The sequence below is a fragment of the Stegodyphus dumicola genome, chromosome 1 (assembly GCF_044657685.1).
Source record: "Stegodyphus dumicola isolate Sdum_Otavi_A_Nest chromosome 1, ASM4465768v1".
NCBI classification, from domain to species: Eukaryota; Metazoa; Arthropoda; class Arachnida; order Araneae; family Eresidae; genus Stegodyphus; species Stegodyphus dumicola.
Window position 1 is genome coordinate 105,610,032 of NC_140768.1, and position 15,922 is coordinate 105,625,953.

General features: G+C 32.4%; 1 protein-coding gene across 1 annotated transcript in view; it reads left to right on the top strand.

Annotated features, from left to right (window-relative positions):
• The window catches only part of LOC118193848 (bicaudal D-related protein homolog), a 287,866-nt gene that overhangs the window by 215,088 nt on the left and 56,856 nt on the right, over nt 1-15,922 (top strand). Inside the window, exon 2 of the mRNA XM_085818676.1 lies at nt 11,591-11,806. Coding sequence (XP_085674802.1) covers nt 11,591-11,806 — 216 coding nt within the window. The remainder of the gene's footprint in view (nt 1-11,590; nt 11,807-15,922) is intronic.

Consider the following 15,922-nt stretch of genomic DNA (forward strand, 5'->3'; position numbering starts at 1 on the left):
TGGCGAATTCCGAAACACAGTATGTTTTCTCCTGCATGGATGGCACCATTTTGATTAACAGTGCCTGTAACGGTGATTTCGTAACTTTAAGATTTTTCTATGTTGCTAGATAAAACTTATATAATTGTAGTTTCAGAATTAATTTAACCAATAATTATGAATTAAATAATAGTAATTGCAAATTGGGTCAATCGGCCAATTGGGTCTTTATATAATACCACTTGCTTGTAGTTATTTTGATGACAAAATTGTTTACTCTTCTTCCAAAGAACAACATCTAAAGCATTTTAGTGAATTATTTGAAATATTTATTCAAGAAGGTATTAAATTGAACCAGAGTAAATGTGTCTTTGCCAAAGATAAAATCAATTTTCTATGTTATGAAATTAGAAAGGGTAAAGTTACCCCAGATAACCAAAATATTGAAAATATTAAAAATTTGAAATATCCAAGTAATGTAAAAGAACTACAAAGAGTGCTAGGCAGTGTAAATGTTTATCATAGATTCATACCTAATTATGCTAAATTAAGATCTCCTCTAAATAAATTATTGAAAAAAGATGTACCATGGCATTGGGATGATCAATGTCAAACTGCTTTTGACGAACTGAAAAATATTCTTATTTCAAAACCAGTCTTACAATTGTATGATCCAAATAAACCTTATCATGTTTTTGTTGATGCATCACAGATTGCTGTGGGAGCTGTTTTGAAGCATCCAGATGAAAGTAATGTACTATTACACCCAGTTTCCTACCATTCTAGAGCTTTAAAAATTACGAAAAAAGTTATGCAATTACAGAACTTGAATGTTTAGCTATTGTTGATGCATTAGATAAATTTTATTACTATCTTCACGGTCAAAAATTTACAATCCATACCGATCATGCAGCCCTCGTTTGGCTTAAAAATGTTAAGAATTTAAGAGGCAGATTATTCCGTTGGTCACTCCGACTCAGTATGTTTGATTACGAAGTTAAATATCAAAAAGGCTCTACAAACGTTGAAGCTGATATGCTTTCTAGACAACCTGTTTCTCACCAGCTCCAATATTCTGTGTATTTACTTAATCGTGATGAAATTATACAACAGCAAAAAAGTGACAATGTGTGTGATAAAACATATGTAGAACTAAATGATTTGATGGTATTTAAGAAGAAAAAAGGTTATAAAATTGTGGTACCAAAATCCTTCAGATTAAAATTATTAACTGAAACTCATGAAAAATTCGGACACCCAGGTATTCATGCTATGTTAAATTTAATCACCCCACAATATTATTGGCCCTACATTAGTAAAGATATTGGAAATTTCGTGAAACATTGCCATGTTTATCAAATTAATAAAAAGAAAAAAAAAACAAAAAATTTGGACTTATGCAAGAAGTACTTCCAACTGATAAATATTTTGAATGTCTTTCTATTGGTACAGTCGGCGGTTTTAATTATTATAATTCTAAAAAAAATATTTACATCTTGTGATCGATCATGCCACAAGATATGTCTGGGCTTTTCCATCTAAAAGTGCAACTACAGAAACTTATGCTAATATTTTGAAACAAATTTTCCAAATTCAAGTCCCCGAAAAAATCCTTAGTGACCGCAATGCCGCATTCACCTGCAATATATTCAAAAAATTTCTTAAAAATTATAATGTAAAACAACTTCTAACTACTGCCCATCACCCCCAGACAAATGGTAAAGTAGAGCGTGTGAACCAAACCCTAGTAACCCGTTTAAGATGTAAAGTAAATTCTACATCATCGAAAATTCCATGGACGAAAATTTTGGATCAAGTTATTAGCGAATATAATAATTCCCCTCATTCGGTAACTAAATTCACCCCTGCATATCTTTTACTCGGAAAACTTCCTTTCGATTCTCCCCTAGATCAAAATACTTACCCTCCGGTTGACATAGCGAGAAAATTAGCTAAAGAGAGAACTATTGAATATCATAAAAGGAATAAAAGTCGTTATGACACAAAATTTGCAGATGTAGAATTTCAACCTGGTGATCTAGTTTTATTTGATGAATTTGAATTTCCGAATACACGTAAATTCACACCTCCCTATTCTGGATCATACCAAATTGTCAAAAAATTATCTGAGGTTAATTATGAAATTGATAAAAAGAATTACCACACAAAGAAACCTACTGATATTGTCCATGTTTCCAGACTACGACACTACCAAGACCCAGAATATTTTAAACTACACCACCAATAGGTAGACACACCTTCCTTTTGATAAACGCTCAACTGGGGTTGCTACTAAAGGTAATTAGAGCACCTCTAATTATTTAATGTCTAATTTTCTGTGTTGTAAATTTTTGGTGTGTTGTTTTGTATCTTTGTATTTATTTTGTATTTATTTGTCAATTTTTTGGCAACGACTTTAATGGTAATTATAAAATACTATTGAAGTTGAAAGTTGTGTTGAACGACAATGCAGTATATGACATAATAGTCATTGTCGATATTAAAAGGTGAAATACGAGTAAAATTATTGTGTAAAATGATTATTATCAAAATAAGTGTTTTATATGAATAAGTAGTCAAAATAAAATACTGTAAACAAACTAAAAGTCAAAAGGAAATGTTAAGGAATTAGTCAAGTATTGCAATTGTCAATGATATGAAGGAAAAAAATAGAGGAATACCTCACCTCAAATAGAAATTTTTAATATTAAAGCCACGGCGAACTGGAAATGAAAGATTTGTAAAATAAGAACTGCTCTAATGTTTTGCAGCAGTCTCTAAAGACCTGGATCCAGAACTGAAACTGTTTTCGAGAAATGTTTTCCCAATACTGCATGCATAATGTTATTTTTCTTTATTTTCTATAAATGTCAATATATTAAGATATATTATTTACAATTTATATATATTTATATATATTGATATTATTATTGACTGTGTTATAGTGAGAGTGTCTATTTAAGATTAATATTATTGTAACTCGAATTTTGGATGCGAGTTCTTCAAACAAATTAAGCAGTTATTTTAAAATAATTTTCTAGCTGTTGTCTCTCTTTTTTTTTTTTTTTTTCCACTATCTGGAATGTTTTGTAGTCGAGGCGCCCGGCTTCAAGCCTTTTCAGACGGGGGGAATATTTTGTAATAATAAAATTCCATAGTCAAGAATACACTTAAAATTCTGACTGTATGTTCTTTTCATTTTTAATGGCAACGGTCTTTTATTTGAAAGTACGTGGAATTAAATCCACAGCCCCGTAGTCAAGTTGTTTTTCCCGCCTTTTCTACACGTACAGTTACAGAATGTTCTGGAAATATTTAAAGCGAACTGGAATGGCTGACGTCATTTCTTGGAAGCTCTGCCTTTCCAGAGGCTATAAAAGGACTCGCAAAGGAATATCGGGGTCTTTTCTTAAATGTAACGATGCAGTAAACTTCATACAAAAAGTTATTAGTAATTCTTTTTTATTTACTCCGGAGATCTTAATTTTTGTAACTGCTATTTTCTCCTGAAATATAATAAATGGATACTGTTTTTTAAACTTATCGTCTGATAATTTAAGCTACGACTACATCTATGATTCTTCACCAATCTATTTATTCCGGACAAAAGCTGGTACATCATATATATATATATATATATATGTGTGTGTGTGTGTGTGTGTGTGTGTGTGTAAACTCAGTTCAAAACCTAATCAAAAATAAATTAAAATGAATAATACTTTTGAAATCAATCCCACATTCATCTCAGTTAAACCCGAGTGGAACACCCAGAATTCAGCGGTCTTGTTTTACACTCGGCTACTGGTGAATCTTGGTGAAAGCAATAAACGCAGCTCTTAATTTTATTTATTCTGGCGATTAGCTCCGCAAATGGTTAGCGTAACGAAAAAATTATAAATTACGAACGATACATTGCGTGCATTTGTTTTTTACCTTCAAAAATTCAGCAAGGGTTTTGGAAATGATTTAAAATACGAAATTAGTAAGATTCCAAAGAAACCCATCTTAATTGAACCGGAATTTTCGACGTTCAGAGAAAGAGGAAGTAGTGAATCTTACGAGTTTGAATTCTACAATTTTTGGACCTATTTCTGAAATTTCTGAAAAGGCTGATTAGGTTATTTTGAAGCAGGAAATGTGAAAAACGCGCGGTGCCCTCGCCGGGACTATAAATCTAGGCCTCTCGAATGCGCGCCAAATATGCTACCGTTACATCCCGAAGGCATGCTGGAAATAGGCAGAAACTAATTATATACTTACCCTTTTAAAGGGCGACTGGAGATGGGGGGGTCCCAATCGCCAAATCCTGGTGGTGGCGAATAATTGCCCACCACCGTTTTTAGTTTGGGCGCCACAGTAGAGTCATTTTTTCAAAAAAAAATATTTATTATTATTTTTTTAATGCATGAGACGTGAAAAATGAGCAATGCCCTCACTGGGATTCGAACCTGGATCTCTCGAATATACGCCGAGTCGGCTACCGTTACACCACCAAGGCATGATGAGAAGAGGGAGAAAGTGCTTTATAAACTGACTTCTTTTTTTTTAGTATAATTGCTATTGAAGTTCTCTTCTTCGAATGGGTGCTTTCCTTCTTTAGTCTTTTGAAAATTTTTTTGAATCTTCCCTTTTAAATTATGCGTACCTTAAGTTAAATGTAATTTCACAGTATTTTTTGTTATTCGTTTTCATACAAATATAAAATATTGCTTCTGTATTTTTGTGAGATAATCTATTTCTCTTGTGGAATCGGATATAGCGAACCAAACTATATAGTAATTAAGTTTTTAGGCAGGTTTTTCGATGAAAAATGTGCAATGCCATCGCCGGGATTTTATTACTGGACCTTTCGATTCCAGGCGTTTTCAGTTACACTACGAAGGCACAGAGTAAGTAGGAAGAACATACCATACAAACTTGTGATCAGTAGTAGACCTAGAGTTATCAAGGCCCGGGGCGAAAATGATTTGAAAAAAAGTCTTATGACCAAAGGGGGGGTAAAATTTACATCTGCCACATGCATATTTAAAAAATCTGCTTATTTTTTAAATTAAAAAAAATATGTTTTCGATGAATAAGAAAAAAACTGAGAATGTTTATTGTAAGCTTAGATTTCTGAAAATGCTTTTTACAGCTTCACCAAAATGAATGTTTCTTGCTACTGCATTCTTAATGGAAAGCATTGTGAAATCGTTAAGTCTTACTCAGCTCACTGTTGATCGAAGATAGCTTTTAATCAGCTTTAGCTTTGAAATAACTTCCCTGGCAAGAAGCAACTGTCAAAAAAAGTCTTTAGTACCAAAAATAAGTTAGGGACTGATTCTTGGAAGTCCCCAACTTATATGTGATGATTAAATTATACAACTTCAACATTTTCAATAAATAATCCACATTGTTCATTTTCTGCAATAAACTTTACTATTTTCAATGCAGACCACTTTTTAGCTTCGTCATTTTTATATTCCTACATATAAGTACATATACTTTAAAATTTTATAAAAACACATACTTTAAAGTTCTTTGGAATCCCCCTGATCCCGCCCCTGCTCTGATCCCTTGAAGTTCGTCATGGCGGTATTCGATTGTCTTAAAAGACAAGGAATTTTGTATGTTTTCTATCAGCATATACATCAAACTTACATAACCTACAGAAAGCCCACAGTACTGTCAATCTTCAACCATCCGCATCATTTCTATAAAGTCACAGTTGATTGGATTCGAAACTTGTTAGTTGATCCTCAGAAGTATGTTAGCGGGCACAAGGAGAGGTAAAAATATGAGGAACAGGACCATCCAGAGTGAACTCTTATCATAATCTGACTTTATCTTGTAAATCTAACCGCAAACTTCAAAGGACTTTGCTCTAGCCTTTGGAAATGTAAAAATGTTTTCATGATTATTTCTATATGCGAATGCTTTTTGAGAGATTTTTGTTTCCTGTCATCGAGCTTCAAAGCGTTACCCACGGTAAAAACAGATCTGGGTCAGGTAAATCGCAGGTTTGACAGTCCTTTGCCTATACACTTTTTTTTTTTTTTTTTTTTTGGTTCTTTTACTTCCAATTTTATTTGAAAGACATCCATAGATGGTATTGAAAAGCTTTACTGTAACTTTAATTACATCAAAAGTTAAATTTTTAGTTTGTTTTCATTGCTATGCTTCTAACTCAGCGCATTCCTGAAATTCGTTTGGTAAATGTTTAAGAAGGCTGTCAAGTAAGGCATAGCAACTAACGAGAAACTGTGAAAATCAAGTTTCCTTCCCGAATGATTACTTGCTTCAGAGTCCACCATTGATATGATTTATCACTTAGCTTCATTAATTGAAGAATTAAAAATTAGCTGGTGGGTGAGTAAAGTTTAATTTATTACTTGTTGCTGTAAGAATACTTTAGTCAGACATTAGGCAGTTTGTGCGATTAACACTTAACCTACGATTTAGATTCGAAGATGTTGGGCCGAAATTGTATACAAGCTCGCGCAGCGTTTGGGACATTTGCACGACTTGTGTAACACGCTAATCCGAGCAATCGTAAACATGACGAATTATGTAATTTTCGAAGATATTGATGATACATCCGATGACGATCAACTACCAGAGTCCTGGCTTTGGAAAGAAATAAAGAAATAGTCCAAAAATCTGGGACTATACGATGACTTCTGGCATAAGAGAGGAAGCCTTATGTTAATTAGGAGGAAGTAGAGGAGAATTTGATATACACATATTTGGAACAATATTGTAACCGAAACGAATCAGTATGCAGATCAAGTACGAGAAAATCCACATAGAGCACGAGTGTAAAAAGTGTAAAGTTCCGTTACATGTACCAGAATGCTTTGAAATATATCATACCGTTACAGATTACTAATTTTATATTTTGGAGTTTTGTATAAATAAACATTTTGTAATACTTGCGTCTACCACAATTATTGTATCAGACTGTAATTGCGTATCAAATATTCCACGTAATATTCACTTCTGGCCCGATCACCGTACGATGGCTGTGCCCGTGAAAGTTAGGTTTGGCCCGACCATCGTACGCGGGCTTCCTCAGCTCAAAACAGTGCTGAATCGTCCTCTCCTTCATCATCTCTTCGGAAAGTCACTTTCTGGCAACGAAGATTTCAACAATTAAAACAGTTCAAACGAGATGACTGCTTCCATCTGGCTTAGCATGGATTGTTTATGTTTTTGAAGTATTTCCTTTAAATAATTTTTTCGAAGTAGAGTAGTAGAGTAATGAATTTTAAATATGTTCAAAATAAGTAGATTTGAATATAGTTATGAATGATCGATATTGTTATATATATATATATTCTTTAATTTTAAGTTATCTGAAAGCTTCAGGCATGCTAAAAGTGGTCCATGGAAACTAGTAAAACGTTTTGCTTGCATTCATATAGATTTCTACTAGCTTTTATTGATTTTCCATTGATCACTATTGGTGTTTCTTTGTTAGTACCCAATAGCTTATATCTATACACATACAACCAACAGAAATGTCAATAGAACTCTGTGTTTTATACTGGTATATATTGATCAATATTGGTTTTCTTACTGGTGTCAATCAAATATGTCCTTAGGATTGTGGAAAAATGACGTCACCTAGAGCCACCGAATTTAATATACTTAGTCCTTCCCTGTACATAGGCACCTTGAAATCCGAATTTTGAATTTCAAATTTCTTTTCGATTTGTTTTATATTTTATGCAAATTTAAAGAATTTTCGTTTAACAAACTCAGCGATTTGAAAGCGAGAAGTGACAACACTGTTCAAAATAAAATATTTTAATCACCAGTGAGCCAGATTGTGGGCATTCGGCAAAATGTAAGATATTATTCCTTTATTTTAAACAACAAATTCGGATAATTGAAAGTAATGTGTCGCCACTGCCTCAAATAGAATGTACAGAAACGTACGAGATAACAGAACGCACCAGCCTGTTGCCATTCAGTAAAGCGTAAGCTATTTAGCTTTCATATTCTTTCTTTCTGTTACGAGTAGCAAACGAAGTGATTGAAAGCAATAAATGCAGGTATTAAAAATAACTTTTTAATCTGATCGATTTCAATCAAGAGCTGTCTAATTAGAAATATTATATATTTTTTATGAAATGACACTAGCTGAGATCATTAAAATCATAAATATATTTTTCTTTTTTATGGCAATTGGCCACTCAAGAGGCCACTCGAGTTTTAAAATATTTTACGATTTTGCCTTTTAATTCTATGTGGCATAAGTGCGAAGAAAGCGATACTTAAAAAAATTAAAAAAAGAAAATATTGTGTTGGCAGGAGTGAGTCCAAGAGCAAAATTGGTGACTGCGGTTTCAGCGTGAGGGCATAAAATGCTTTACTAAATTCTCTGGTTTGACGTTAAAATCTGAATCTTTTCACACTTTCTTTCTTTTTCTTTTCTTTTTTTTTTTTAATTTCTTTTTAATGTTTATGATTTTCCTTTGAATTTTAGCACTAGATAGCCACTTTGGTTTCAATTAATTCAGGTTTCATCAACATTTTGAAAAAACTGGATCAATCAAGATTCAGCTTTTCGTCAGCTAAGGTTACTGATGAAAAAGATAGGTGTTAGCAGTAGAATGAATAGGCACGATTTTGACCAAAGGATGAAACAGGAAAGACCAATCGGGAAATCCCCCTCTTTTAGAGTTTCTCAAATCAAAATCAAGATTCAAAAGATTTTTTATATACCACGAGGATTAAAAAAACTAAACATGAAATAATTATTGATTATTTTTATTTCTGTTGCTACTGGTGTAACTAAAATAGCAACGCGCGGTATTACGTGGCAGATAAATTTTCTTGAATATAACTATAATGAAATAATGCTTTTCTGTTCATTAGTGGAACACATTTAAGCGCTTTCAAAGCCTTTTTAACATTTGCTATAATCAAGATGGTAGAAGTTCCGATAATATATACACACCATGTCCACATAAGTCCTCACCAAGCCTTTATTTTCTCATCAAACTCAGCGAAATGCAAATCGACGTTTTCGCTTTGGTTTTTATCTTTGGTGCACCAATGCGTTGCCTTTTTGAAAACTGCAAGATATTTATTTTTCAAATTTAATCAACAAATTTGGCTGTTTAAAAGTAATACGTTGTCACTGCCAGAAATAAATCTGTACGCTGTTAATTAATAAACTGAGGATTTAGAAACAATAAACGTACTCCTTAGTGTTGTTTTTCCACTTTTTAATCTTAATGATTGCACTGAATTCATGATATCCTTGATTATAAACATCAAATAATTTCATAAAATTACACATGTTGGATTCGTTAACATAATTAGTATATATTTTTTACTTTTTACAATAAGCGAGTAATGTTTCAAATATTCAACATTATATTGTGTATAGCATGTTCATTCCCCCTATAAGATTGCATTTTTTCTGAGATATTCCTTCTTCGTCATTTTCGATAAATATAAATGAAATTTAATGTTGCCAAAACAAATCTACTTTACTATTCTGCTTAAATCGCTCTCTAAATGATATGATAAAATGTGTTTCATTTCGACTTGTTCTCCGCTCCCCGAAGGTAGATCTTAGAATCAGCATCTCATCTTAATAACCTAATGAGATTATCCAAATATAAAACCGGAATCGATTCGCGTCAAAAGTAACATCTGCTGCGAAGCCTGACTAGTGATAGCATCACGTCACAGGCTTCTTTCTAGTCTTTATTTTTGGAACTTCGGGATCTTGTCGGCTCGTGTGAAAAACTGAAAATGATCAGTGCTTTGTTTTTCTGTGTTTAACCCAAGATGACATATTGTAAAAATCTGCTTTTTTAGATGTGTCTTTTATTTTAACCATTTAAAGGGTTGCATTTCATCTGGTAATGTTATTTTAATCTAATAATCCTGTAGAATTATTATGTTATATCGATGCAGGAATGTGAATAATGTGCAGTGTCCTCGCCAGGATTCGAGCTCCGGACCTCCCGAATATGCGTCGAGCGTACTTCTAGTTAAACCGCGAAGGCATGCGGAAAAGAGGGAGAAAACACCTTATAGCCCTAACAAGACGTAAAGCGAAATTATCGTTAATTATCGCTATGTTTGAGAGCAATGAATAAAGCCGTGAGAAAGTTAAAATAACCTTTTCATTCAAACAAAATTTAGAACATAAGGGCAATTTCTTATCCACAATTCGCGGTGATGCATTAGAAAATAGAACAGTTTCAAATTAAATCAAATATTGAACATTTGTCAAGGACTATACAGTTAAAAACTACTAGAAACGGGCTCACTAACTCTACCGGAGCACCAGAATTAAAATGTCGGCAGCGAGAGGACGCAAAGTTGAATTACAGCTATTAGAGCTGGCAGGAAACTAACAACATAAGGCTCACGCAAAGCCGGAATAACGCTCTGTCTCAAAACCAAAACCTCAATTTAAATACTTGCTACTCATTTGCATTCTGGTAAAGAATACAGAAAGGAGTAGGTATAGTAAGGGCTGACAATTTAAATTCCCTGCACATTTATTACCCCAAGAGAACTATTAGTCTCCAAACAAGATTTTGCGTTGTTTCACTTTTAGTGTCGTCCACTATCGATACGCTGATTCATTTCTCCTTCGAGTCTGTTGCGATTCGAAAAAATGTAAGATATTTATTTTAAAAAATTGAATCTGTTACGCATTAACAAACTAAGCTACTGAAAAGAAACAGCTGCAGTTCGTAAGAATATTGTTTCTTTACTTTTGAATCGGGTAAATTAAAATAAAAATGCAATTAATTCATTAAACATTTTTACAAAATTTCGTTCTATAATCCCCCCACCTCCAAATACGCAGAAGATACAGAGCGTTCCTATGTTAATTTAAGTATCTGTTCATCTGCAACATCTTGTAGTACCATTGACATCATAAAATGTTTCGCTCTTCCACCTGGCCCGTCTCCGTTGGTAATCTCTTCTGATGAATATTATTTATATTCCCTCTGGTGCGAAGTTAAAAACTCCTTTCAACGAAAATTCCTTTTAGATTTTCGTTTTTTCCTTTTCTTTTTCCTATTTTTCTCCTTTTTTCTTACGTTGTCTAAAAAATCTATCGAATCAATTAAAAATTTAAAATAGCCAAGCATAAATTCGCGGAAAAGTCTTGCACTAACAGAATTTTAAAAAGTTCGCAAATTTCGTGCCGCTATTAAGTAAAAGATGCAATTCAAAATTCAACGAATTTTCTGTTACTAATCTATCTACCTTTGAGCTTCAGACTTCACAAAAAGCTTTAATAAAGAAACATTACACATTAAAAGTACTCGAATATGTTTTTATTTACAGCACATAATTCCTCCAAGTAAGTTAAGAGAATCCAGCATTCTAATACATGAATTTCGAATATTCTTTTTAGAACAGTAGTGAACTGAAATTAAATATTGTTGCCATTCACAAATTGTATTAATAACATACCGTTTGTATTTACTTAAAATTAACATGCTTATATTAAAATAAATAAATACTTAACAAGCCGAAGATGACAATAAGGTTATTTATTAATTTTAGTGGAACTATGTTGCTGTTAATCATGAAACTGCTTTTCGAGCAGGGTTTAATAATAAATTTGTTCTTATTTCTGTTTCAGATCCTGGAGCAGGAGAAGCATGCTCTGAGAAGGAAACTGGACTCCCTGGTGGGCGACTATGACAGTCGGATTGCAGAACTGCAGAGCGACATCGAGGAATTGCGGAAAGAGCTTGAAGAGCAGAACGCCTTGCAGAGGAACACCGAAAAAGAAAAAGCGCAGTTACTGCAAGAGCTTACGGAACAAAATCATAGGCTGACTGCCCAGCTGAAACAAGTGAGCAATTTCTGTACTTATCCTAAAAGATTCGAATTAACTATTATATATGTTACTTCATTCAATATTAAAATGAAAAGGAGCGTTAATTACGATTGCAATAAATTCCTACCATAATAATTGAAATATAGTATGCAATACTGGACGTAACATTTTCATATACAAACGGTGTTTACACATTTTTAGAACAATTTTGGGCCATTTAATTAATGTTTAAAATGCAAAGAGTGTTTTTATTTAAATGTTCGATCTGATTTTATTTAAATGTACGATCTTTTTCCTCGACTGTAAGTTAGCATCGTGATTTCCATGATAGTAAGGATTTCCATAAAATTTTCATTGGTATTGATTTCCATTACTTTTTAAAGTCCATCCATCGTGGTGGATTTGTGCTGACGAAGTTCGAGACCAGAGCCACACTAGTCCCACTGGTGAAACTTCGCGGGATTTCATAGGAATATGATGAAAAGGTGTATGTCCAATACTTTCATAAATCGTGCTTTCGAGGGAGGCAGTGGTGTTTTCGAAGTGTGACGTGTTGCCTATACTTTTGATTAAAGTATCACTTTTTAAAGTGAACTGTAAAGAGATGGTTAATGGAACTACTCCGTTATCTGGAAGCAATTGTTTATTCGCTCAATACAGTGAATCGGTTTTTGAATCAGTTAAAGAGCGAATCGTCGAGCTCTAAAAGCTTATCAAAACCATTCAATATTTTTATAGAGTTACGACCTATATTTTTTCACTTTTCAAATAGACAGAAGATATAAAATGTCCTCATCTTTATTTGTGTATGTTTGTCTAGTATCCTCTAAAGCATTTCGCTGTCACACCTGGGTCATCTTGATTGATAATCTCTGCTGGTAAATCCTATGTAAACTTTAAAAAAAGCTCTTTTAGGCGAACATTTAAATCTGAATAACTTCGGACTTTTACTTCAATGTACGAAGTAAAAGAAGTATTGTAATCTCAAAAAATTTCGGGTGCTATATTTCACCGGTAATATTCATTTTTACCGTTCCCGAATCCATTTGGATGTTTTTTTTTTTTTTTTTTTTTTTTTTTTTTTTCCATCACGTCTGCACGTACAGATAAAACACAGGAATTTTTTTTTTTTTCCAAAATGAATTTGAAAGGGATTTTTTTTCGTGACGTGTGTACCTGACGAAAATGTCAATGCTATGGAATGTCAAATTTAAAAAAAAAAATATTTTGCACAAATCACGAAATCTAACTTTTATTACGATCTCTCGATTTCAATGTTTATATCTGAAAAAGTTTTATACTCATTATGAAAAAATAAAAATACAAAATTTTGATTCCCGTACGACAAAAGTAGAACGAGATATTAAATTTCAAAATTTGTACTTTTTAAAGTCATTTTCAATTTACCTTGAGGGTCTGGTTAATTAGGTTAGAATAATTCGAAGAAATAAGTTTAAACGAAGTGCAGCAAAAAAATGTGTATAATTTAATAAGCAGTACAATGAATAGGTGTCTATTATCAGAATATTTTAAGAAATTAGAACGTAATCTGAAGTTTGCAGATTGAAATTATTTTGCCTATACAACAACGAAATTTTTTTAATTAAGCAGCTCTTGAAAGCAGATACTAGTAACCGTAGTAGTTCGCCTCCCAGTCCCCTTTGTTCCTTGACTCTAATGAAAGTTGGGCAAAAAGAAGAGTAAACTAGTTTTAGAATGGATCTGCTTTAATAACTTTGTGAGATGTCAATCGTATCAGATAAGTTAAAAGATTTATTTGACAATCTAAAATCATTCAGCTTATTTGGATGAGGGAAAACGATCAGAAAGATTTAGTTTTGATTATAACCAATAATCTCATGATAACCGAAACGTCATGTCACTTGAATCTGTTGAAAGCTCTGAATAAGTTATTCAGAGCTTTCAACGTATTGGTAAGAAAATGCCATTTTTTAGCAGTACCTTATCTCAAAACTATTTGCCTCAAAATTAATCTCTTGTTCTCGAGAAGTGACTTTAAGTGGTCATGTAGCCACTCAGTGTATCGCGGCTTCTCGAGAAGCGATATTAAAAAAAAAATTCATACTATAGATGCCGCCTAATATGATGATCACGGTTAACATTAGGATTCGCATATTGTTCTCCAATTGCCGACTCTCATCCGTTTGTATGCGTAAAAGTGAAAAATATTTCGCTCATTGTGATAAAAAATTCAGTTAATACGATCAAATATTATAGAATAATTTATTAAACTGAATAAAATCGCTAAATAAGGCCAAATGGATATAAAAATTGCTAAGTGCCTAAAAAATATTGTCTAGTAAGACAGTTCGATTCCGATTTCAGTCTATTATTTAAAATTAAACATTCTAACACACACACAAAGGGGGGAAGAGGCTGGTGCAGCAGAGTAACATAATTTAGAACTCGCTGTGTTTGCACTGTGCGGCATCCTTGAAAAAAAAAATAAATAAATAAATGTGACAGGTTTTAGATTTTAACGGTTGCTCAAAAGAGTTTGTTAAGAATTTTTACACTCTCCTTTGAGCTCGCAGCTACCAGCCTGGTCTTTTATTCAATCCTGCTAACCTTCACCCTCCACCAAGCCTTTATTATTAAGCATCATTTTCTTCACGCTTACGCCAAATACATTTCAACAATAAAACCACAAAATTTAAAAAACAGCATAGAAACATATATTTAGAATCTCAGATGTAGTATTAAGTGTTGTCATACATTTTACACTTTTTTCAGTTTTTCTCAGTTAATCAAATTAATATTCCCTTTTCTTTGTAAAATGATCGGTAATTTTTTTTTTCTTTTGATTTTTTTATATTAACTTTTTATGTTATATTTAATAAATAATGTGTTAACATTATTTATTAAATATAACGTTCTTCGCACTTACGCCACATAAAATGCAACTCAACAGCAAAACCATGAAATATTTAAATACAGCCTTTCTTTAGAATTTTAATAGAATGTTTGATGTTGTCATACATATTTTTATATTCGCTATATTATTTCTTTAGATGCTATCCCCTCGCACGGCCAGCCGCCTAAAATATTTATCATAAAAAATCTGATGCGTACACCACATGACTTCCTTGCACGAAATATTAAATTATACGCATTTTTTCTTGCATTTCATTTAAACTTATTGAATTGAATTAAATCTACTTTGTCGATAGCGCATAAACCACAATAGAACAAATGCACACTTTAAAATTCACTATATTTGTTTACCATAGCAACATTCTGGCGCTAGGTTCACTTAACAGCATTATATTTCATTCATTTTATAACTCAGAATGCACAAAATTTATATCTTTTGAAGAATTATCTAATCGTTGCCACATGTTCTCTTCAAATACTATAATAAATCTTCTAATCTAAGAAATTAAGTAACGAATTAAGTAATAAAAGAAATTAAGTAAACAAAACAAATAAGAAACAGTTTTTCACGGACAGTTCAGTATTTCTCATTCAATTAATCCAGTTCTCACCTCGCGACAAGGCAAAAAACATAAAAACTCAAAATATCTATATTAAAAATTACGAAGTAAATCTTAAACACTTATTTCCTACAAAAAATTCCAGAAAGAATTAAGTATCATTTAATTCGCAATAATAAATGAAGGCGTTATCTTTGTTGATGCAAAGCTTAGTCTCTCTTGTTTGGCAACAAATCTACTATTCTGCTGTTTCAAATGTAAACAAATATATCCGCCATGTTATTTAAAAATTAGGCTTAACCACACTTAAACAGCTTTTTAATTGTTGATAATTGTACAAATATTGCTTGCCGATTTCCTAAAGGCATAAAAATTTAATCGGAAGATAAGAACAACATAATTCAATCATTTTTAAAGCAATATAAGAGTAAAGAAACTGTGCTCACTGAGCCGAGTAACAGAGTAGATATATATATATATATATTGCAACCAAAATACGAGGTTTACATCTACATGTTATAGCAGTTATATGCAAAATTTCAACATTCTGAGCTTCTAATTTTTGAGTTATGCTAGATACATACGTACGTACGCACAGACACCACGAAAAATTCTCTTCAGAATTCATTTTAAAGAGTTTTATAATTTTTTTGAAAAAAGTCTTTTATTTTGTCCT